Source organism: Lycorma delicatula, chromosome 7 (assembly GCF_047948215.1).
Source record: "Lycorma delicatula isolate Av1 chromosome 7, ASM4794821v1, whole genome shotgun sequence".
Lineage (NCBI taxonomy): Eukaryota > Metazoa > Arthropoda > Insecta > Hemiptera > Fulgoridae > Lycorma > Lycorma delicatula.
Genome location: NC_134461.1, coordinates 107,022,672 through 107,049,376, shown reverse-complemented (window position 1 = coordinate 107,049,376; position 26,705 = coordinate 107,022,672). Strand labels below are relative to the sequence as shown.

The 26,705-nt window shown below is 32.4% G+C and overlaps 1 protein-coding gene across 5 annotated transcripts in view; it reads left to right on the top strand.

Annotated features, from left to right (window-relative positions):
• Positions 1 to 26,705, top strand: part of osa (trithorax group protein osa) — a 532,978-nt gene that overhangs the window by 187,569 nt on the left and 318,704 nt on the right. For all 5 annotated transcript variants that reach the window (XM_075370466.1, XM_075370470.1, XM_075370468.1 and 2 more), the window contains one exon: positions 21,779 to 22,204. In XM_075370466.1, the coding sequence (XP_075226581.1) occupies positions 21,779 to 22,204 (426 nt within the window). The remainder of the gene's footprint in view (positions 1 to 21,778; positions 22,205 to 26,705) is intronic.

Sequence of the window (26,705 nt, the reverse complement as noted above, 5' to 3'; positions counted from 1 at the left end):
ATGAGGCTGAGGAAGGACATTCATCTGATTTTTGGCACGAAACTGACGAATTGACAAAGCTGTGTGCGAGCGTGTCGTAATGAAGGAACCATGAGTTGTCTCGCCACCACTCTAGTCTCTTTTTGGGGATTTTTCCACGTAACCGTTGTAAAATGCGTTGATAGTACGCACGGTTCACTGTTTCAGCTTGAGGCAAGAATTAAAATGCACAATTCCATTAAAATCGGAAAAACAGGGAGCAATATTTTCATTTTGACTGACGTGCTTTCTTGGGGCGTGGAGATCCTTTGCCAATCCATTGTGAAGATTGAACGTTTGTCTTGATGTCGTGAACTCAACTTTCGTCTCCCGTTATGATTCTTTGAATGAATGTTTCATTGTCATCGGTTTGTTCAAGAGGTTGCCGATAAACGCGTTCTTTCTGCTGTTCGATCATCAAACTAGGAACAAACTTTACTGCAACTCGATGCACGTTCAGTTTTTCAGTCAAAATGCCATGGCATATTCAACTAAGATGCTAACCTCTGATGCAAGTTTTCTGGTAGTCAATCCGTGATTTTCGCGCACCAGACGGTTGATTTTCTGAACATGGGTGTGATCAGTTGAACTCGAATGCCTTCCTGGTCGAGGTTCATCTTCAATCGATTCGACCTCTTTTAATTCGTGAAAACTATTCGTAACATTGAATATGACCCTGAGCATCATTTCCGAAAGCTTGTTTCAAAAATTGAAACGTTTCTGTGAAATATTTCCCTTATTTTGTGAAACGGGGGAAAATTTCAAAAACTATACGAGATATCAACAATCCAAGAACATATGGTTACAGGGGGTGTTATGCAGAACACAGTGCTGCCAAGTGAAAGTCACTAAATACTCCGATAAAAATGTTCGATTATGTTTTAAACAAATTTCGTATTGGAAACTGTGTCGCATAGAAACTTGAAACAAATGTTCAGTTCGTCAACACAACGTGCTGTCACGAAATTTGGTAATTAAATTTGTGAAAGGTAAATTTATGTCCATCTAAGTTTAGAAATATTCACCGGAGTTTTAAAAGTAGACCATTTCCGTGATAATCTTTTCAGTAGAAGTAAGGTATGATTTTCTATCATAAATCATATTCATTGTAATAAAAATCAGTTTATTATATATATATATATATAGATGTAAAAGAACATGTGAGTGATTAACATAATCGATGCTCAGCAAAAACTAGTGAAGATAAATTGATGAAAATTTGATTACATGTTTTTTTTACGGTGTAAGGGCACACTAAGAAACGATTTTTTGAAATTGTTAGGTTAACGGGAGTTTAAAATGGAGTAATAATTAATTTTACTATTTTTGAATTTTTTGGTAACAAATGAAGGTATCAACTTGATTTTTGATGTACGTAATCTTAAAGTATAAAAATAAATTAAATTTTTTTTCGAAATGGGACCATGAAAGGGATGAAAAAAGGGAGAAAGGGAGAAAGGGATGAAGAAAAGTAAAAAAAATTGAGCAGTGATTGAAAATTTTTTTCCCCGTTTTCGATTATACTAAGCGAGTTAATCAGTAAATTTGGACTTGTAGATAATCTTAAGATGAATAATACCTTATATACCTGTGTAATGCCTACTCTTAAATAAATATCTTCTTTCTTTCTTTCTTTTTCTGTTTAGCCTCCGGAATTCCGTAAGGTATTACTTCAGTGGATGATATGTATGAATGTAAATGAAAACGTAAATATCCAAAAACAATTTTCGGGTCTTTTTTGAATTTCTATTTTTCAAGGGGTGCGGCAGTGTGCGACGCGACTGGCTTACTTGTTTACAAAACAAGTTACTTGAATAAACCCACCGGGTTGGTCTAGTGGATAACGCGTCTTCCCAAATCAGCTGATTTGGAAGTCGAGAGTTCCAGCGTTCAAGTCGTAGTAAAGCCAGTTATTTTTACACGGATTTGAATACTAGATCGTGGATACCGGTGTTCTTTGGTGGTTGGGTTTCAATTAACCACACATCTCAGGAATTGTCGAACTGAGAATGTACAAGACTACACTTCATTTACACTCATACATATCATCCTCATTCATCCTCTGAAGAATTATCTAAACGGTAGTTACCGGAGGCTAAACAGGAAAAAGAAAGAAGTTACTTGAATAAAAAATATTGATCGCGACGGGATTGATAGAATATATAAATAAAAAAATATAAATTTCTTATTTTATATTGTCAAAAGTCAGTGAAATTTTATTTTAAAAACGTGCAATATTTTAATGTTTTAAAAATTAAATTTTTATCCTTTAATTTTATTTTATCAGTAGAGTTTAAAAGTTGTTTTCATGCTTATACATATATCGGTTTTAAAATCTCTTTTTTTTTATTCTTTTCTTTTGTAAAAATTTTATTTTTATTTTAATTTTTACAAAATTATGGAAATAGCCGATAAATTTCACGCGCGAAATGATACGCTTTGTATAAATTTGTTATACGGTAGATTGGCTCGGTCGCTTTGGTCGTCTCTATGACGTAGACGAGAGGGTGTTAGGATGAATATTACGGGGGAACAGGGTGGTTTGGGGAGGTGGCGTACGTTTATTCCACGGCCTCCTGTAAAGGTTCCCGGAATTGATATTAATTATTTCTGTTCATTTTGTATATTGTATGTATTTCGTATCGTTTTGTGTATGAACGACGTATTCGTTATCGTACGTATGTATCTGTAATACACACTTCATATCCTGGTGCAGTTTCCAGGTCGGTTAACAGATTGTTGAACTGTAAAAGTGATAATATTATTAGGCATCTGATGATGAACAATATATTTGTTGTATAATTAATTAGGTTTATCTGTTGCATTTTCTGTTTTATTTTATTAAAATAAATTAATATAAATGAACTAAACTCATTGAACCTCATTATTTTAAATGTTTATTTGCCTTCTCGGTAATAAATTATTTGAAATGTATTGTTGACTATTAAATCCTCGTGTTACCCTTTCTTTGTCGAAATTCAGAAACGTTGAGATCCTATCTCGTTAATATTCATAATCGACAGTTTTCTGATACGGGATCACAGTTCAAACCGTTATCTATCAGTATTTCTATGATAGATATTGCTGTATGTTTGCGCTGAGCACGAAGTTTGTCCGAGAGAGCGTGGAATGGAAATTCGTAATTTTATAGAATCTTAAAAATGGCAAACCCGATCGGAATTCAAACCCGGGATTTTCGGAATGAAATTCTGAGATCGTATCGTTCTGTCAGAAAGGTCAGAAAATATTTAAAAAATAAGAATTATTCGCAACTCCAAAATTGTTAGTACTTTATTATTTAGTTCTATTTGTTGGATTCAAGCGGCTGTATTTTTGTTAGAATTTTTCTTACATCATTTTGATTATGATCTTATATTTTGAGTATTTCATAGCTTTGATTGTTTTTTTCTGCTTATTTTTGAAATAGCTGAATTATTATTATTCTGGAAATATATTAATCATATTGGAGACTTGATGTTTTTATACTGGAGAGATTTAAACCAGATTCCTTTCACCTACAAGGCTTATAAATAACTTTTTTGTATGTTTTTTTTTCTAAAATATTGTGGAGTTCTTTTCTGTGTTAAAATTAAACCTGATTGTGAATACATAAGAGAAGATTATAGGTGTTACAGGTATATCTTAAAACCATGTTTTTCTTACTACATTATTTTAATAGAAAAAAGTTAGACATTAAGTTGTCAGAATTGGTTATTAAGGGTTTATATATATTAAAAAAAATTAGTTTTGTCAATCTTTTATGGTAATATTAATTATTTCTAAAAAATATTTTAACATACTCGTATAAAAGTATAATTACTCTTTTGGACAGTGGGATAATTCGATAACAAAAAAACGTTAAAAAAAACACGGCGCATATACGAGTATATGTGTAAAAATCCATTAATTTATTTACTTTTTTTTTTTTTTTTTTACTTTCTTGTACAAATTAAAGGAAGTATTGTGATAGCGAAAAATTTCGTTTCGCGGTCAAATTTTAACTGAAATATCCTTTTTGACAATCCCTGAATCCATTTTGACTAGTTTCGGCGTGACGTCTATACGTACGTACACATGTATGTATCTCGCATAACTCAAAAACGATTAGTCGTAGTATGTTGAAATTTTTTATTTAGGAATGTTGTAACATCTAGTTGTGCATCTCCCCTCTTGATTGCAATCAACTGGACCAAAAGTGTCCAAAAAAATTCGTTATCCAAAAATTTTGGATTTTTTACTTTTTTTTAACTGCAGCAATAAGCCCTCATTGAGAACTTTACAACGATTTTCATTGGTTCTATAGTTATAGCAAAATAAAATTTTAATTTATGAAATATTTGATCTTGCACATCGATTCGAATCGCCGACTTCATCTCCTTTTGTTTTATTTAAATATATTGATTTATTAATAAATTATTAATCTCTGATTGTAAAACGTTTTACAATAAATAATAATTCAGTAATAATAGAAAAAAAATATCAGAAGTTAATGAAATATAAAATTTTACGTACTTTTCATTTAAAAAAAAAAATGTGTTTATATAATTTAATAGGCGTACAAGGAAGTCATTTGATGTCCATATCAGATTTTTTATAATTAAAAAATGCGCAATACTCGTTCGTATGTGTACGATTATTACGTACTCTTAAATTAAAGATGTGTCCTACTTTTATTATCTTTTCTATAATATCCTTTTGAATTTCTTAATAACAATATATTTTTCCGTTCATTATTTTATTTACTTCTCTCAGATTATTCGTAAAGAAAATTTATTCGTTACATTCCTCAAACTGAAAAATCTTAATGTAAAAAAATAATTATACGTTTTGTAAGCTAGTAAATCCTAACCGATTGGAAAGACTCAAATAATAATTTTGGTAGTATATGCGTTTATTATAACTTATAGAATCAAAGCTATCTGTTATTCGACGGGGGTTCATTGAACCTCCCCTACCATCGAAGTTCACCAATATTACTAGTGATCAATTCTTTCCTACCGCGATGACAAGTATTACTTGTAAATTATGGTGGCGTACTCCTTATTATAGATTCGTAAAATATACTGAAGTAAAATAAAGTAAATAATATACTGCCTGTAGAACATTAAATATAAAATACAGTGCAGAGTAAATCTGAATTATTTATCGCTTTAAACAGGGTGTCCCAATCTTGATTGTGATGTTTGTAAACTGCCTACCATTCCGAAATACTTTTTCTGGGAATAACGATGTTCACTATACATTCAATCCTGTGGTAAACACAGTGACGATATCGGTTGCAAATGCCCATATCAATTCATTTTTGTTAGTTACACATGAGTAATCTTAACTTTGCATCTCGTTAGATATAACTGTAAGGTTATATGTTGGTTAAATTTTATAATTGTAATAATTTCTATTTTTATTTCGGTAACCGCTACATTATTTAGATTTTAATGTTACAAATGTTAATTAACTTTGTAAAAGTTATCAGTTTCTTTTTTTCAAAGAAAAATATATAGCTCTCTTTTACCTGTATTAACAAAGAGTTTTTTGTCCTGATTAATCCCTTTATGATGGAGATCAGTGGTTTTTTTTTGTTTCTTTTTTTTTTCATTTTTTGCAGTGTTAGAAGGAGTTGTTTGCGATAAAAGCGTTTTGTGTCGTCACATCATGGATGCATGAGTTCAGACAAAAACCGAATGGATCAATTTTGATAACAGTATTAGTTTTTAATAACTTTTTTATAAACTATGTAATATTCCGTGTTAAATTTATCAGGATTTATTGTTTATTTATAAATAAAAATAATAATTAAAATATAGAAAAAATTCTGATGTAGACACCACATTACTTCCTTAATAAAATTTTATTTCATTAATAACTTATATTAACTGATATATTTTCTTTTTTCTTTTTTTTTTTTTGTTATTGAATTATTGTTAATTAAATTTTTTTTTTACAATCAGAGGTTAATAATTACTAATAATTAATATATTTTTAAAAAAAATTGAAAAAAAGGAGATGAAGTCTGATTCGAACCGATGGACCCTTGTAGGATTCAAATATTTCATTAATAAAAATTTAATTTGGCTATAACTCTGGAACCAATGAAAATAAGTACCACTTCTGATATATCATTGAAAAGCTCTCAACCAGAGCTTACTATTGTAGTTAAAAAAAACTCCAAAATCCAAAAATTGGGATTTTGGACACTTGGTCCATTCGAAAAGCGAAGTGCACAACTAGATGTTACAACAGTCCAAAATCCAAAATATCAAGATCCTAGGGGTAATTGTTTTTGAATGATGCGAGGTACATAAGTACGTTCAGACAGACGCCATTCCGGAACTAGTCAAAATGGATTCAGGGATTGTCAATATGGATATTTCCGTTGATATCTAAAAACCGAAATTTTTTCGCAACCACAATATTTCCTTTACTTCGTACAACGAAGTAAAAAGAAAGGAAAAAATATATAAGTTTTTTTCTTTAAATTTTCTGGTTAACGTAGTATTTGTTTGGTTTTTAAAAACTGTTAAATTTCTTTTTGAATATCATTTTAAAGTGCGTAATACGTATTTTGAATCTTAAATTAAAATGTTATCGATACGTATTTATTATTTGATTGGGACAGAAATAAAAGTAACTGTACTTTTGGATTAACCCAGAAATGCATTCATTAACTTTAATTTGTACCATTACATTGAATTTTAGAGCTAATTAATATGTTTAACGAGTAAACAGTGTATCAATGACAATGAATGATTAATAATTTTTAAAATAATGCTGATTTCTACTTGGACAAAATTGTATCCATTTATTTTACTTGGGATATACCCTTAATCATTTATAAACTGAAACGAAGCAATTTTCATAATATTGTTTCCTCCTTTTGAAATTGAATTTGTCTATACATTACCTTCTTCGTGTAGTCTGTTAAAAAATATATTCTCTATTAATTTTTAAGCATCGTTTGCGTTTATGTACCATTTCTGTTTATCTTCTTGATTCTTAAAAGTAAATCATTAACAGATTTTTTTCTGATCAGGAAAGAGAGAAAAATTCTTTATATAAATAGGTATTTTAGTATAAAATATAGGTCATTCCACGATTACAAAAATGTATTACAAAAAAAACAGTTTTTGTGTTGGTTAACATTTCTTCGGTAACACCAGCAACAACTTCAGTTATTCCCCGTCTCAGTGTGTCCAAATCAGGTACGGGTGTTGCTAGACTCTTGTCGTTAACATAACCCCAGAGGATGAAATCTAAGGGAGTTATATCTGTGATCGTGGTGGCCAGGGAGCGGAACCGTCGCGCACCCAGTCCATCTGCCGTTAAATGATTCGTAAACTAGTAGTTCTCAACGTGGTGGTGCGTCATCCTACTGGAATCATCCTAGTTTGCAAGTCATTTAATTGAGTGTAGCAAAATGCTGCACCATATCCAGGTAAATTGATTGCTCGATGAAAAAAGAAGGTTAGTATGATTCTGTCGTGCATCAAACCGCACCACACATTTATTTTAGGGGAATCTCTATTTTTTTTCCCTGGTAAAGTACGGATTTTCTGAGCTCCATTTTCTGACAATAAGCCTGTTTACTTTCTTCAGGTGTGGAAAGTAACGTGTTCACGCTGCAGGTACTCATTATCGTTATCAATCCGTTGAAAAATCACGGTCGCAAAGGCAGCATGAAGAAAGCCGTCATCTGTATGTAGATGTTGCAATATCTGAACTTCATACGCGTGCAACCTTAGGTTGTTGTGTACAATTTTGTGCACTGTTGTCCGGGGAATCCCTAGTTCACGAGATGCGCGACGGGTAGATTTGGAAGGGCTATGCAGAAATGCTTGCTGCACAAACTGAACCATCTCTTCGCTTACTGATGGCCGCCCTGTTCGCGGAAGGTCGATTACACTTCCACTCTTTTTAAACTCTGCACACCGTTCAGCGATATTCTTGCTATCAGGTGCTGGTCGTCCGTATTCCCTTCTAAAATTTCGCTGAACAGTAATCTGTGATTTCGACTCGTGATACCACAACACACATTACGCTTTCTATTGACGCCGTTGTATCGGATTCTATTGTATCCGTTGTACGGATTGACGCCGTTTTGTAAAAAATTAATCACAGTGCCCTCTACTCTTCCTGTACCTGCGGCAAACCGATATAAAAAAAACTTTGTAATTTTTTTCCTTCTTTTTCCACAAACCGCACTGCTGTAACTGTAATAGTTTTTTTGTAATCATGGAAAGACTTTCGGATACTCTGTACCTCTTGTCAGAAATGGAAATGTTATTCCTTGGACGATAAAAATACAGGTGCCCAGAATTTTCCTGGTTGATTCAAAAAAATTAATATTAAAAATTTGAAATATAAATAAATGAATTAATGATAAATTATTAAATACTGGTGGATCCGGCAATGCTTCGCTATTGCCATAACGTTTTCCATAGTTCAAACGCGTCACCATTCTCACTATGTAAATCATAAAAAAAAAACGTATAAATAAATAACCTAAAACTTATTTTATTACGTGGAAGTCGTAACATACAAATAAATAATAATAAATTATTACTGCCGGGGTAAATAATAATAAATTGTGAAATTTTCAGCAAAATCTGTTATGTAGTTTTTGAGTTATGAGGGCACACACAAAACTATTTATTTTTTTATTTATATAAATTTGGATAAATTAAATGACCATTTATTATTTACTAAATATCGGTATGCGCGATCTGACGGGTAATTTTTGAACTTTGTTAACGTATTGTTCACTTTGTGAACTCGTTCCGACTTTTTAAGGGAGATAATTTATTTCAGACGGGAATAACACTAAATCAAAACTATACGACGCGAGTTTGCCGCGAACTAAATCGTTTCGATCGCCCTGAATTCGTCGTTTAACTAAACATCCCGACATTTCACAATACGGGCAACAAAATTACTATCATTATTTTTTTTTTTTTTGGAAATTCTTTCCACGCGATGAAAGAGAATGAATACTGAAAAATATAAATATCGTTGACGATGTAACAAAACATAATGTCTAAAATAATCGCCAAGATGCATTAAAGGTCAGGGTTGCGTTATAAGAGTTTTATAAACAACGTACATCAACGACAGAGATAGCTCGTTACACAACTGCGCAGAACAAACATCGGATAAATACCGCTTACATCGCAACAAAAATTATCGTAGAAAGCGTTCAGCGTCATGGCGTGCTGCATGTTATACAAGAATATTACCTACCGGTTTAATACGAGTCGAGGATCTAGAACACGTAGGCCTCGCATTCATGAGATTGAGATTTTTTTGACGATCAAGTCTGCTCGACTCGACTCATCTTTACCGAAAACGTGATGTTAAAATGATAAGTCGTTTAAGATAGTGCTGCACTTCGTTACGGATGTCGTTATGAAGAAATGTTATTTTTTGAATTTTTCTTGGAATCTGGTATATTAAGAAAAATATACTTACGGTTTGTAAACTGTTACACAACTAAGTCTTAGTGATGTCGTGTTACATAACAGTATTACTTTACAATCGTTGAGCTTTTTCTTAAATTTGTTCCGTATTTAGTTCAGTTGTGCGTGTAATTTACTTAAGCGTTCGTCTTTCTTTACTTATTTTTTCTCGTTTTCTTTTTTCTAGTAGTTATTAAATTTATAATTATATTGGTCGAATTAAAATATAGCGGCGTGTTGTGCACATGCTTAAATTAATTTACTGCATAACGGTGTATTATTTAATTGTTAAACGGCATCGTATAATTGTTACGGAGTAATCTGTTTACGGGTCTCGTCGGATGATAATGGTAATGATAACGAATATTTTGATGATAGTCCAGATCGTTTGTCTCCCTCTACCTCCACCCTCCGATAGTAAAACGCTTCATTTTTGTCGGCAATTATAAGTTAGTTTGAACAACTGGGATATTTTCCTCATCCGCTCCGTACTTTCTCGTGTGTTGTGTTTCTCTCAGCAGTTCTTCCAACCGCTTCTCCATCCCCACCGTAGTATCGTGTAGCACGTGTACTTACGTACTTCCTATTCTTGATCGCTTATCTCATGTTCCAATTAGTCATATTCTAAAAAGATTCTCCTTATCGTTGGTGGTTTCTACCGTTATCTTTTTCCCTTTTTCTCCATTCTCTTTATTTACTCTTGGTACACACTCTTCGTCTACCCCCAAGGACTAAATTCCAGTTCTTTTAAAATGGTTAAAGAGAATTAAAAATTACTTTTCTTTAAGCGTTGTTTTTAATAAATCGCGTTCTTTTTAATAATTTTTTTAATAAATCGCGTTATATCCTTATTAAAATTTTTTGTTACAAGTTTTGCTTTTTATGTAATCGACTTAAAAATAATTAGTTATTCCAAACATATGAATTTTCTTTATTTAGTTACCTTTGAATTTCATTTGAAAACTAATTTTTTCTCATTAAATCTCCACAACTTTGGTAAAATCGCATTATAGTTCAACATTTTTTTTTTAGCTAATAGTTTCGTAAGAGTTCTATAGAAATCCAAAGTTTTGTCTAGAAAAACAAGGGGGAAAATATTTTAAATGTCTATATATAATCAGGTCAGTCTGTTAAGTGGTATTGATATTTGTTTAAAAGTCGAAGAATTTTTTGGCTGATATGAATGACTTTTAACGATGTATTTAAATTTGAAAATAGTTTTAACGGCAAATTAATTCAGGTAACTTTAAAATTGGGTGAACTGAAAATTTAAAAGCAGATCGTGTCAAATTCTACGAATATACTTAATACTTTTTGTAAATTATAGCTATATGTTATTTTAGATTATTATTGCTTAATTACATGTTTGGTTTTCTTTTATTGAAACGGGTTAACTATTCTCGACATAGAAGCTATTAAATGTGTTATTTTCCGTAAGTAGGCGGCGATGTACGTACTGTTTGCGCCATCTGAATATTGTTCATGCAACTAAAATTGTCTGTAAATTACGGTTAAAACGCGAATTGTATTTATATTATCTTCGGTTTTCATGTAAAATTAAATGAAAATCTTATTATTTCGTATTATTTTACTGAAATAATATCATATAATATTATCTTCGGTTTTCATGTAAAATTAAATGAAAATCTTATTATTTCAGTAAAATAATACGAATTAATAAGAAAATACTAGAGGTTATCAAGACTATTTCGGTAAAAAAATTTATTCTGAAAACTTAATAAATATTTTTTATTTCTCTTAAAACTACATATCTTATACTACTTCTCTTTATAATCACCACACGAATTAAGATATTTATCTTTGCGATACGTCAACCTCAATATACCCTCGTCGTATTCTTCTGCCGTAAGTCCATTTAACCACTGAAAACAAGGTGTTATGTCCGGACTATATATGATGGGTGATCGTAAATTTCCCATCCAAATGTTCTCAGTAAATCACGTGTCTTACCGGCAACATGTAGACGTGCATAATCGTGCAGCAGGACGACACCGTCGGTCAGCCGCCCACGTCGCCGATTTTGAATGGCGTGTCGTAACTTACGTAGAGTTTCGCGTAGGTTTCTGCATTTATAGTCGTTCCACGCGGCATGAAATCGATGAGCAGTATGCCAAACCGATCCCAAAAGGCTGTGGCCATCAGTGGCTTAACCTTTTTCGGTCTGGTTGATGATTGAGGATGGCGCCGTTTTCTCTCCGGCGTGTAAAACGAAATCCATGTTTCATCACCGGTAATAATCGAATTAAGGAACTCATCACCGTTTTCTGTGTAGCGCATCAATAATTTTAAAGCAGATCTCATTCCGATTTGTTTTCCGTTAAAATGTGCGGCACTCAACCTGCATAAACCTTTCTAAAGCCTAAACGGTCATGAACAACGCGACCAATAACAGCTCTTGAAACATCAGGAAAAAGAAGGGCCAGGTCGGAAATCGTTGAGCTAGGATCTTTTCTGATTTCAACAAGCCCTCGGTGATTATCGAGGGCCTCCCCGAAAGTTCTTCATCATGCACATTATTTCTGTTATTTCTAAACATTTTACACCATTTTCGGTCGTTTCTTTCATCCACTATATTATCACCGTACACCGCAACCAACTGCTTATGAATTTCAGCCGGATTAACCGTTTTGATGATTTAAAAAACGTATGTCACGTATTTCACAGTCGGCGGCAACATCGATTTGCTATTCATTTTATCACGTAATTCACACGTAATCAAAGGTACTTAGACGCGACAACTTACAGACAGCAGTGTGTACATTACTAGCTTGGCTATAAACCACACATCAGCCTTAAATCGTCCACCTTAACCCTTTTAATCGTCAACCTTAAGGAGAGAAATTTCCCATCGGTCTTTACTTTAGAGATATCCCTCGTATATTGAAACCTTAGCTGTATGTTCCTTGTCTTTGATTTCACATATTCATCGCAGGATCTTAAATAAAATACATTTTTTGCTATTTATTCGCGTGAATTAATGTATAAGTAAACAGTGCAAGCACAAACAGTTAAACCTGTTTTTTCGTGTTCGGTATTGCAGTTTTTTTTTAAGTTTAATAGTTAGTTTCTTCCCTTTCTTTCTGACAGTTTTTTTTTTTAGCGACTTACTCGCTGAATTTGTATTTTATTAAAAGATTAAGAGGTGGAAAAAATTTAGGTAAATTAATTTTTTTTACGTTGTGATCACTCCAGTTTTTTTATCTATCAATCATCATTTTGTTCAATTTCTTGTTAGTCCAGTCAATGGGGAGAAAAAAGACCGATTTTTGAAGAAAATTTGTAGAGTTTAGGTAAGTACATGGGGTTGTAGATTAGGGTAACTATAACTTGTATATATGCGACTGGACAAAATGGCGGATGTTCAAAGGTGGTGAAAATCGGTTTTTCATTTTTGTAGGCTAAAGTAAAATTCCTAGGCTAAAAGATTCTTAATTAAAGTTCTGGGCATTTGCAATACCTACAATTTAAGCCCTTAAACGTTGAATTGCGTTAAATAGTTAATGCAAAAATGCCAAAAAAACCCGTTAAAAATATCAGTTTTTTTGTAAATCCAATATTTATTGCAAAAATAACCTTTTTATTATTTTACAAGTTAGCTGTTAGAATTCCAAATTTAATGATTGCTTACAAAAGAAAATTTATTTATCCGTTGCGGAGATAGTATAATTTGTTTATAAAAAGCCTCTTCAGGAACTGTAATTATTTTGGCTTTTAAGAAGTTTTTCTTGTCCTTTTCAAGTGCAATCTATTCTTCAAGACTTGTACTTTCAAGTGGTGAAAAGTTTTAAACCGAAAATTAATGTAAAAGTTGTTGAAACTTCTTCGTAAAATAGAGCGTGGTAGTCGTGGAAGGGGAAGCTGTCGCGCGCGAATAAAGCCGAATTCGTAACTTCAGATCGGCATAGGTTAAAATTTACTCGCTTGTGTTCAAATTACCTCGACGATACTTGCAATAACGCAACAACCATCGAACAAGATGACAATGAAAACGCTTTTCGCCGTGAAAATGTTCGCTTCTTTTAATATCTATACATTCGATTTATTGGTTATATTAAATATCACTGTAGTAGAATTTAAACAAATAACAACATTTATTTCTTTTCTTAACAGGAAAACTTAACGTAACTATGTTTATTTAGGCGCGTAACTATGTTTATTTAGGCGCATAAATAAATATTTTTATTTATTTACTTTATTGGTTTCTAACGACAGATTTTTATTTTCGCATGGATCTGATGTTAATTCTTGTTTAAAATCAAAAATATGTTTTATTGGGATACCAAAAAATATTGATTATTTTTCATCTCAGAAGCACGATTTTGAAAATTATTGAATTTTTTTTGAAAGATATTAGAAAAGTACTTGTATAATTAAATTATAAAATACGAATATTTTTTTGACATCACAATGGTTTTTATTCCTAGTAATTTTCAGTTATTAATTTTCCACGAAAATTGTTATTTCAAAATATAAGTTCTCAGATTAGACGAATTTAATTCCTGAATTACAATTCGTTCTTGAACTTTACAGCGCAGTGTAATAATGTTTCACGCAAAACATTTTTGGAAATTCATTTTCTTCATTATCTTCGTTGACGTAACACCGAAATATGTTTTGTAACTTCTGTATTTTTGAAACCTTCTTCCTCTTTTATTTTAAAGTGTTGCCGCAGTGTAGGATTATTTTTGACATCACTACATTTTCTAAATCTTTCGAAATGTTTTAACTTTTTTTTTTTCACAGATTATTTTTTTCCTTTCAGTTGTGAATTCAAGTTACAGTATTCTGTTTCTCCCGTTCTTTTCTGTTCTGTATTAATTTAATTCTGTTATCTGTTTTGTATTTCTCAATATTCGTCTTGTGCAGTTTTCCTTTTTAACACCTCATTCAACTAATAAATCAATTAATCCTGGATGTCTTAAAAAATGGCTTGGGATCTTAGTCCCCCGTTTTTATATTGTGTATTAATTAAAAAAAAAAACGAATTTGTTATTTATTTAAACGAAATTATTTCAAACATTTATTTTTTAGAATTTACGTTAAAAATTAAAAACATTTTTTTATACAATACAAAATACACGTTACAACACGTAAATTAGTTTAATTTGGTGACCAGAATTGCTTAATATGCCTTAAAATAAGTAGTTGTGGGTTTCTTCGCTCTGATGGCGCTCTAAATATTCTAACAATTCCCTTCTGATCCCGTACTTCTTTCTACTTCGATGTTTTGCAGCCGTCCAAATCGACTCCACTATCCGAGTGTGCTTTTCCGTTTTCCCGCTGCTGTATCGAAAATAATAGTTGTACCCGGTTTAGTATATTTAAGAATAATCCTTGAAAGGGTTTTTGCTACGATTAGGAAACGGCATACATGAAACAATCACTGTTATCGATTCCTTCGGGAACCCAAACTGTTTAGGAGTTATCATCAACCAGTATTACATTTACATCGTAGGAAACAAAACTTATTTATATTTCTTGTCTCGAAGGAGATGCAAACCCAACGGTCCAACGTAGTTGGTCACTTTACAAGATACTGCTACAAATTCTCGTCTTATATTGACCGAATAAATGTTATTCTTTATCATCTCCTTCCCGTTCTTATAACCTATCTTCGTCTTCTTATTTCCGCACAACAACATGCCTTCAAAACTACGGTAGATCTTCAGCCGTACAAGTTAAATGTTCGTTCAGTTAACCTTAGGAACTAACTGATTATTCAGGTGTTGTCCATAAAGTCTTTTCATGATTACAAAAAACTATATAAGTTAACAGCTGTGTTGTTTGTGGCAAAAGAAAGAAAAAATTATCAAGCTTTTTGCCGTATTAATAAATTTCAACTTGTTCGCCTTTTGTCGCTTGTAGAATGACAAGCGATAATCAATTTCACGCCATGTGTTGGTCAACATTTCTTCGGTAACACTAGCAACAGTTTCCCCGTTATTCTCAGTCTCAATGTGTCCAGATCTGATACGAGTGTTGCATAACTCTGTCCTTAAGATAACTTTAGAGGAAAAATTCAAGGGAGTTGTGTGTGGTGATCGTGGTGGTCAGGGACTGTGACCGTCCCATTCCCTGCCATGAAATGTTTCATTCAGAAACTCTTGAACTGTATTCCCCAATGTGGTCGACTACGCTTCCACTCTCCTTAAATTTTGCATATCACACAACGATATTTTTGTTATTAGGTGCTCGTCGTCCGTATTTTCTTCTAAAATTCCGCTGCACAGTAATCGGTGACTTCGACTCGTGATATCGCAACACACATTGCGATTTCTCCTGGATTGACGCCATTTTATAAAAAAACTGATCACAGTGCCTCTACTCTGCCTGTTCTTGCAACAAACCAATATTAAAAAAAAATAATCATTTTTTTTTCTTTTGCCCCAAATCGCACAGGTGTAACTGTAATAGTTTTTTTGTAATCGTGGAAAGACTTTATGGGCACTTTGTATAATGAACGTCATTTCGTGTAAAGCATGTTTGTCCTAGTGCCTCTTGAATTTCGTATTATTTATGTGTGCTCACATAAATAGGAAATTACAACACAAACCGTAGGAAAGATCTCGGGACAAATATTGTATAAAACAACAAATTAATGTTGTATCCCTTCTCCGTTGAAAACCGATGAATTAAATAAATTACGGTTTCCATTACGTAGAGGAACGTATTGAAGTATTACATTAATTTTATAAGTGTAAATCTGTACCGGTATTATAAATTCGAAGCATTTAACGGTAAGAAATGTATTTTACGTTAAATCGTATCAAAAAGCGCTAAATGAGAATTTCAGGACGGTTAGCTAAATTTATATATATATCTACAGGATATACATTACGCACGTCTAGTAGGCGTAATCTATATTCTTAACCGAAGTGTAGTTTTTAGTTTTTATCAGCTTGCTATTATTTTAATCAATTTACGTATTTTAACGATAAAGAAAGTTCAAACGTCTTTCATAACAGTCTGTTCAAACTGGATGTGTGCGAAATTATTCCTTCACTGTTCATCGACTTATTAAGTGTTACTAAATACTTAAACCCGGGTGCATTTACTTTCCTTCGTATCTAATCTTTATACTTGATTTTGGCATAACGTCCTCCATCATTTGCTCACTAATTTTCATCACATTCCGTTATCACTTTTTTCTTGTCCTTTGATTTTAAAATTATCCGGTTTTAATTAACACCTTTATATTTAATTAATATATTTTGACGAACGTTTTCCATTAATTAACTAACAGTTAAGACTTCTCTACGATTTATTGTTCTATGTATTACATACGTTTTAAGTTGTATTCTTCGTCGTCTGCAAAGTATAAACGGATTGTTTAATTCACATGAATGGGTTTTGTTACGTAAAGCGATAGTAAGAGTTAAACTAGATATTTCTGCGATTTAAGTGAAGGTTTTATCGAAAGAGAGAGTATATGAAGAAAGAGAGCGATTTTATTAATGTGTTTGTAAACAGTAGGGAGAAACGAGAGCTTTGTATACCGAAGAAGAACTAGAAAAAGAAAAGCGTAAGAGAGACGGCATGAGCGGGTTATCGGTCGATAGTATAACCGGGACGCGGGGTATGAGAAAGGGACATAATTAAGATCGGCGTTGTTTATTGTAAGTAGATTTGCGAGGAAATGTAGGTCGACTTGTGTACGATGTGCTTCTATATATAGCTCCTGCTTCTGCTTCTGCTGCCGCCGGCCTGACTGTACTGTGATTGAAAACGACCTTTCTCAACATGCCTGGGCCGCCGAGGTCATCGCCCTTAACCGCTCTTCCATCGTCCCTCGTTCTCATCCTCCTACCTTTTATTGTTTACATCTGCCCGCAATCGGGGAATCACCCACCTGCTCCTCAGTTCATTTTACTATTGCTACTATTATTATTGTTGTTAGTATTATTACTATTATTATTATTATTAGTAGTAGTAGTAGTACTATATTTTACCTCGTCCTGTCGATCCGTCTTTCTCGCTCCATATATCCCGCTTATTCGCTCTTCCTGAATGACTCATCTGATAAACACACACGTACACAACACTTAATATTGTGGTCCTGTGTTGTGTTACCGCCAAGAGACATTTTTAAATTGATTTAGAAATCTCCCTTCCATTTCAGTTATGCTGTTATACGTTGTTGCCAATTTTCTATCGGTATTTCGTGTTTGTAAAGTATGCTATCGTTCTTCTGATTTTAACGTTGTTTCATTTATGTATTTTTATTCGTCATCCCAAACCGTTTTCATTACCGTATTTTTTTATATTTTTTTTTTTAACTTATTGTCGAATATGTTTAGTATAATTCAGATGCGATTATTTTCTGTGAATTTTTAGTCTGCAATATATAATCGAATAAATGTTAAAATGATGATATAATAAATAACACCATCCGTCTATCGTAAATGGTTTATTGTAAATGTAAAATTATTTGTATGCTACGGATGGGATAAAATATTTGAAAATTTGGAGCTATTAGATGTTTGGCTAGATTGTGAATTTCTGATTTTGTTTTTGTGTTTTCAATGGGCATTTTTCGAACGACTTAACGCTACGGATGGATTTTTGCTAAATTATCTATCGGTTTCGTTGAGCTTTTCTGATAATAGGTTCGTTAAAGAGCAGTGTCAAGGGTTTAAGCTACTATTCTGAAAAACATCTTCTTGAGGAGTAATATTAAAATATTTTTCAATTTTAGTTTTTTGCAATTTTTCAATTCTTGTTATTAAAAATTAAACTTTATTCTTAAAGATACAAATAACCGGTTGAATTTCTCGTTGTTTAGACTGTACAGTACTGAATTTTAAGAATCATTTTTTATGTCTCGCCCTGCCGAGATACAGAAAATCAATCTGTTTCTGTAAATTAATTGCAGTCTGTATAAGCAAATCGGTCTTAAATAATACCTTTGAATGGAATATATGAGTGGTTATTCCACGTTAGCCTTTTTATTTTACTTTCACATCGTGTTATGACAATAAAATAGAAATAAGAACAACCCGTCCATCCAATATCGTCCTGCGATGGAAGTTTATACTTAAAAACACTTGAGACTCTCGAATTATGTTTTCTTTTTTATAGAATTTCACGATTAGTCGAATTTTATTTTCATTTCAATCTGCTAGAAATGTCTAGATAACGACATCCATGCTTACCATGTTTTGTTCTTCTTTTTACGGGATAGTTAAACAAAAATCTTCTCGTTTTCTGTCTTCTCCCCGAGATATTGGTGAAAGTTAATTTTGATTCAAATTTTATAGCTTCTCTCCAAATCGGGTCGAAAAATGTATGGGAACTTTGATTTCAACCGTAAGCGTCGTTAAAAGCGGAGGTGTGTTTTGATACATTGTTAGAATTTTAATTTTCATATCAAACTGGCGTTAAAATTTACACGGAGATCAGTAAAAAACTAAACTTCCTTTAAGTTTTTTTGTTTTTCGGTTCAATTGGAGCGAGATACACCGGTTTTGAAATTTTTTTAACCTCCGGGACCACCGTTAGGTATTATTTTGGAGGATGAGATGAATGATAGTTTTTGTGGTTTGTGAAAATGCAATGACCCCGGGATCGAATCCCTGTTAGATATGGTATTTTCACACGCTACAAAAATTGTCATTCATTTCATCCTCTGAAGTAATACCTAACGGTGGTCCCGGAGGTTAAAAAAAATCAAAACCGGTGTATCTCCCTCCAATTAAACCGAAAAACTTAAAAAATTGGTTTTTTACTCCTGATCTCCGTGTAAATTTTAACGCCGGTTTGAAATGAAAATTAAAATTCCTACAACGTATAAAAACACGTCACGGCTTTTCGCTGAAAATTTTTTTATCTTCATACATCCTCTCGATAAATTGAACAACTCAAATTTACAGCTTTTTCGGTCTCGAAATCCCTTTTCAGCCCCGAAAGATTGTTAAAATAATTTTTTTTTAGGTTTACAAAAAATACTTCCTTGAATAATTTCTACGAAATTTCAGGTTTTTATTTTTTGGAGTAACTGGAGAATCAGATTTGTTTTTACTTTTTACGTCTTTCCGGTAAGTTTAGCGTGAACAACGATGGTCAGTAGGGCTTCAGTTTTTCTTACCGGCTTTAAAATTGGATATCTTATTTCTACAAACCCGAGGTTTGTCTATTTCCAATGAACGAGAACAAGGCAGCTTATCGTTTTTTGACTTCGTAGATGGTACGAGTGAAATAATGTGACTAAATTTGTTTCTTTTTTATTATATTCGTTCCTTTTAAAATGTCAGGTTTTTAGGCTATGTAGATACGATAATAAATTTAACAGCTTAAAAGAAACGAGAAATTGAAGATAAAAAAGCCTTTTTCGCCCACACAGAACTAGTCATCGCCTGTCTTAATAACGGGTTAAAAATATTTTATCTCTTACTCACTAGCAGTCGGCTTCATTGTTAAGTGTTGCGAATGGCTGTGCAGGATGCTACGTGCACCGCCTACCATCTGACGGTCGATGTGTTTCCTTAAAGGTTAAGTCGTTTGTAGTGGCGAGGGGGGAGGTAGAAAAAAAGTCGTATTAAGTTGTGTACGAGCTCGTTTACACGTAGGTGTTATCCTTGTTTTGTTATGTTAACGGTTAAAATATACTAAGCATCTGGGTGAAAACAACTATTTCTTTTTATTTTATTGAATTTGTTTACAACTATTTTAAAAATATTTTACGCTGCGACTCGAATAAATGAAAATTTTATTGTTAAAGGAAGTTATTCAAGTGTAAATATAGAACGACCAACTACTGTAATTCACACCGAGAAAAAATAAAAAGGAAAACCTATTGCTGGTATATATGACGTGTTATTCCTTTTAATTTTGAGCAGATAATTTTGTAATAAAAATGTATAATATTAGTATACGGAATTTACCATCAGATATTTCTGGGAAAATGTATTTAAGAATTTTATTACCAATTGGTATATCGGTTATTTATCAACTTATTATTTCTAAGGACATACGTGTATTAGAAGGAACTTGTTTACCCGATACGGAACGGCCTTGTCCTTATTATGTAGCCTTCAGACGAGAAATAACCCTCGGATAAGTCCACAAGAAAATCGCTTCTCCTCCCCTGTAACAAATATTAACGGTTCCGTTTGTCCTCGTATCCTTACCACGGTCCTCGGCGGCCTGATCCGGAACCACACAATTCAAACTTCGAAAAGCAGGAAGAAGGTTTAGAAAAAAAGATAAGTAATGAACGATCAATTGTAGACGATCTAGCTACAGAGGGACCGTGACACGAGATAAACATCCCCCTACATCTAAAGGAAAGCTTATTCTAGGCTAAGGCACCAGCCCTTAAATGTGACTGGGAAGATCGGGGAATGTTTATTCGGGAAACGGTGCATTGCTGACAAAGGTTTCGTTGAAATATTTAATTATATTTTACAACAAAATTCGTTTTTCTCTAGAAACAAAGTAGCTCGTAAAGTAAATTTGGAATATACAGAAATGTAATTTCGTTCAACCCACTTAAGGTCTATTACACACTAATCGTTGATAATATCTATTATTCATATATGTTGTACTTATAGTAAGACCAATTTGGTATGATAACAGTTAGTTCATTATTTAACTTAAAAGATATGTTTTTTCCCTTCTGTTGTAGTCGTAGAAGAAAAAATTCTTTACGGTTAGGTTTTAATATCGTTAGTTTAAAGTTTGTGTTAAAGTTTTGAACAGTTATCTACTTCCTAAAGTTTGTTGTAAGTTGTTTTACACTTAAATGAAATTTAAATTACGTATCCTTATAATCAAAAATTTTTAACACAAGTTGAACAGAATATTCGCATTGAGCTAACCAATTTCTTAGTAACTTGTTTCGACGATCAATCGATTAGAATTTGAATCATTTTTACTGTAAATATGCTCACGTATTAGAAAGAAACTGTAATCAAGACAACTTATCTATCAGGTTAAGTGATCAGTAAAGATTTTCGTTTAAAAAAAGGAATGTATTCTACCCGCAAGTTAGAATTTACCTGTATTGTGTAATGAAATATTCGTACTTTTTAAAAGAAGTTTTGTGTTTGTCTCATTCAGCCTTGATTTGAATTACCGTCATTCTTGCGGTTTAATCGTTGTTCGCTACTAGTGTAATTTTTTATTTTCGGAAATGTTTTTGTATAATATTCGTTTTATTTTCATTCCTTTTGGTTCTTTCTTTGTTGTTTAATCGTTTTACATTTGATTGCACATTTTGTAAAATTAATAGTAGATATTACGTAATTTTTGTAACAGAATGAAAGTTTCAACGTTTCTTTTTGTCGTTCCAGTTGGGATCTCCTTATACGCCCGGATCTGGTCCTCAGAATCCTCAGCAACAACAACAAACACAACAGCAGCAGCAGCAGCAACAACAACAACAACAACAGCAACAGCAGCAGTCACAACAGCAATCCCAAGCGCAGGCGCAACAGCAATCGCAGCCACAACCTCAGCAGCAGCAGCAATCTTCTCAGCAATCCCAACAGTCTCAGAGCGGAGCCCCAGGCCAACCGCCTAGTCAAGGACAACAAAATCAACAGCAGCAACAGCAACAGCAAGGTGGCCAGGGGTCCAACGGCAACTATAATACTGAAGGGCGGTGGCCGCCTCCTCCCAGTCCAAATACAACCCCAACACAACCGTCTCCGCAACCCCCTCCACAACCTCAGCCGTCACCGCAGCCTCAGCCTCCACCGCCGTCGCCTCAACACCAAGTAAGTGTACATTATAGTAATTTTAGATTTTTTTCCCAGTGTTAATCCAATAGGTAAATGTGCATTTTTAGATGCTTCGATAAAACAAAATTCCTGAATATTTATCGATGATTATTCATTCCTCTATATATTTCAGGAACGGTTTGACCAGGAGTTACACTTAGTTGATCAATTCTGTCAAGTATTTATAAAATTTAGAATAGGGAAGGAATAATATTGAATAATATTAAGGAATAGGGAAGATTTCTTTCACAAATTAAAAATAATTAACTGAATGGAGCTTTTCGATTGTTGACCCGGTTATGATATCAGCAGTTTAAATGAGAGAACGATAGTAAAAAATGATTAAACTCTATTAAACAATATAGAAGCATAGTTTTACGTTTACAAAAATAATATTTGTTTTTTAAAATACAGACACAATTTTTTTATTTCTTCGTAAGTTTTTTTGGGAGGGGTTGTTATTTTTTTTCTGTTTAGCCTCCGGTAATTACCTTTCAAATAATACTTCAGAGGTGAATGAGGATAATATTTATGAGTGTAAATGAAGTGCAGTCTTAGTCTTGTACAGTCTCAGTTCGACCAGTCCTGAGATGTGTGGTTATTTGAAACCCAACCATCAAAGAACACCGGTATCCACGATCTAGTATTCAAATCCTCGTAAAAATGACTGACTTTACTAGGACTTAAACGGTGAAACTCTCGACTACCAGGAAGGGGTTGTTATTGTTTTTAATTAGTTTAACGGTAGCTAATGCTCATTAGTTCTTCATTTCTACTTTGTATTAACGATTTGTGAGTGCTCTTTTGTATTCTATTTTAATAACCATTTAGCTTTGCTCGTTGGTTTTATGCCATTTCACCTAAATTAGGCATTATCAGAATGAAAACATTCTGAAATATTTATTACAGGAATAGGTGATAATACTCCTAACCCGTTAAATAACGAAAATAATATATTTTTACTTCCTTGTATGAAGTATTGTAATCGTGAAAAATTTCGGTTCTCAGATTTCAACGGTCATATCCATTTTCACCATCCCTAAAACCATTTTGACTAGTTTCGACGTGACGTCTGTCCGTACGTATGTATCTTTCATAACTCAAAAACGATTAGCCGTAGAATGTTGAAAGTTTGGATTTAGGATTGTTGTAACATCTAGTTGTGCACCACCTCCCCGTTTGATTGCATTCGACTGAACCAAAAAAGTCCAAAATCTAAAAAAAATCGGATTTTTTACTTTTTCTCATTAAGAGCTTTTCAATGGTATATCACAGGTGGTACCATAATTTTCATTGGTTTCATAGTTATAGCCAAATAAAATTTTAATTAGTGAAAAAGTATCTGGATCTTACAAGGGAAAGGCACTCGAATTGGAGTTCCATCTCCTTTTTTTTATTTATTTTTTTAAATTTTATTTCAGTATATTGATTTATTAATAATTATTTACCTGTGATTGTAAAAAACAGTTTACAGTAAATAATTCAATAATAAGAAAAAAGATGTAATAAAAAATTATGTAATTAATAAGCGTACTAGGAAGTTATGTGGTTTCCACATCAGATTTTTTTCTTTTATTAACCTATTTAAATGAATATATTTTAAATTATTTCCTAAATATATTGCAATAATGTCGGGAGTAATTACAACTTGGCAAATTGCAATCTGTGAATGATCTCTCGTTTAAAAACAACGTCTGACAACAAAGCTGTAATATTTTCCTGCCATTGGTTATTTATTCTTATATACAGAGAAAATAATGTTACATGAAGCCTAAAAAAGTTTAAAAAATTTAAATATCGAAGTTTTTAAATTTTGATCGTCTCCCCCACTCCCAAGAGTATTTTTGGGGTCACTTGCCCTACTACCACGTCTAAGAACACAAAAAAACTTAGTTAAAAAATATGTATTAATTAAAGAGATAATTTTTATCGATTTTTGGAAAAGTGGAATTTTAGGGCATATTTTTTTGAAAAATGTTATGATAAGCATGCACGCATGTACTGAGCTTAATAAAAGTGGGATTACGTTTACAAAATTCTGAGAAAATTGATTCCAAAAACTATCTACCCTCAACCTGGAGATAAGGACCTACAACTTTTACCACAAATTGCCCCGTATACACGAGTCTGTTCAAAATTTCAAAATCCAGTCAATAGCTTTAAACACGTCAACACCTACGAGCATCTCTACGAACATCACGTCACACCTTTTTTTTGGGGTCCGTAGTTTATGAAACTTTGAGAATGCAAAATAACCCGTACTCTATTTTTTGAATAATCACCATACTTTCCTTCTTGCAGCGTAATTCTAGAGCAATGATCCCAGGAAAGTAAAAAGTTGTAAGTATATTTCTGCTATGTAAGTTGGTTAAATTTTACGCTCATTTATCGAAAAAATTCAGTAACATGTTGTTAGAAATTATTTTATGAGTTACGTTATTTTCTAAAATAACTAACCAACAATTTCATAATTTGTTATTTTTTCCTAAAATATACTTCCATTTTCTCTTGTTTAATCGCATCAACAATTAATTAAAGTCATTAACGACTTATCAGTGTAATGTAACTACGGGTAAATGTATAGTCTTGAACAAACTCAGGCCGACCATTCCTGAGTCGTGCGGTTAATTGAAACCCAACCACCAAAGAATTCCGGTATCCACGATCTAGTATTCAAATCCCAATAAAAGCAACTACTTTTATTAGGATTTGAACCAGAGAACTTCGATTTCGAAATCAGCTGATTTTCATTTCAACCAGTTTACCACTAGATCAACCCGGTGAGTTAAATTTTTCGCTTTTTTATTATTGTAAGTGTAAAATAATATAATTCCATTATACGGTAAAATGATATAATTTTAACTTCCAATCATTTTAATTTTTTCGATGTACCGTCCAAATTACAGTAGAATTTGGTTCCTCTGCAAATTTACGGCAGTTACGTTTTTTAGAAATCACGTCTAATAGGGGTAGATATCAATTACAAAAAGATTGCAAATTCCGTTTGCCTCACTTGTTTCATTCGTATTTAGGTAGTTGTAGATTTTTAATAATTTTGTTCACTTTGAGTCCAACATTACGTTCTAAACAGATCGTTTTATTTTTATTCGTAAGATCGTACGGTCGTCTGATGAAAAATATGGTTGGTGTGGTTTACTGATAAGAAATCATCGTTTCGTTATTTATATCTTTATAAAAAACTTTTACGTAATATTTAAACGAAATCGTCAAACGGTAGGTAAGTTGTTAGTTTCGATTTAACCGAATGAAAGTGCGTTTTTGTTGACTGGTTTCCAAGTATTGTGATTACATCCCACGCTGTCACAGCTGAGTTACATCATTTAATATATATATCATGAAGAAATGTATTAAAGTTAGCTTTTTTTATCGATTAAAAGAAAATTTGTTATATCTTAGTTCTTGTGGGAAACACGTAGATGTGATTTATTGTTAGCTAATGTTCGGATCGACTATGCCTTTTCTGTTGCAAGAGGGGATTTAAATAATATCGATCTAAGTTAACCAAAAGTGTCAAAACATATAATAGTCGTTTTGATATTGCTAAATAATATGATGTGGTTTTTATTTATTCTCGGTCGTAAGTAATTACACTGTTTTTATTTTATTTTATTTTTTGAGCCAGTACTCTTGCACCATTTCAGTCTGAACTTTTTCGTATTTCCAGCTGAATTTTTGAGTTCTAATAACATAATTTCCCTTTTAGATCGCCTATAACCTTTTACTCATTTCTGTCGTACCTTACCGATCCTGTTACTCTGTTTTAATCGACCCATTTATCCTTACGATATGTTCAAGCCAGATAGGCTTGAAGGCTATTACTGGTTGCTTTGATTAAACTTCTATTCTCGTTTACTTCTCATTACATATGCATTGTTCATTCTATACGTTTAATTTTCTCCAATGTCCACATTTCACATACTCTAGTTTCTTTTTTTTATATCTTTTCCTAGTGTCCCTATTTCTCATTCATAGAGAAGTACAAACCAATTACAAAATTTTTAAAATGTAAATACATTGCATTACATAATTTATTACATATTTATTTTTTATTAAATCCTTCATTTGCAGTTTGTATTGTGGTTTTTATTTTCTATTCAGTTCTGCAGTTTTCTGTTAACGTGCTTTCTCTAATTCCTGTATTTATTTATTTATTTATTTATTGATTCAATCATTCCTTCTTCTTCCTGTAGTTTATTGCTTTTTTTTGTGTATATTTTAGTTTTTTACTGATAATAAATTACATTTCTTTGTTGGTATTAACGCTATATAATAAAATTTCATTCGACCAAAAACATCAATATCCGTTTTGATTTTATTAAGTAAAACGAAATGTTTATTAAAAAAAAGGATTATGTTAATGGATTTGTTAATGCTAATCTTTTTGTTATTATTTTCGGAAATTGTATTCTGAATCATTCATATTTATAATATTTCGTAAATTATATTTACTTATACAGTAGAGTCTCTCTTATCCGAC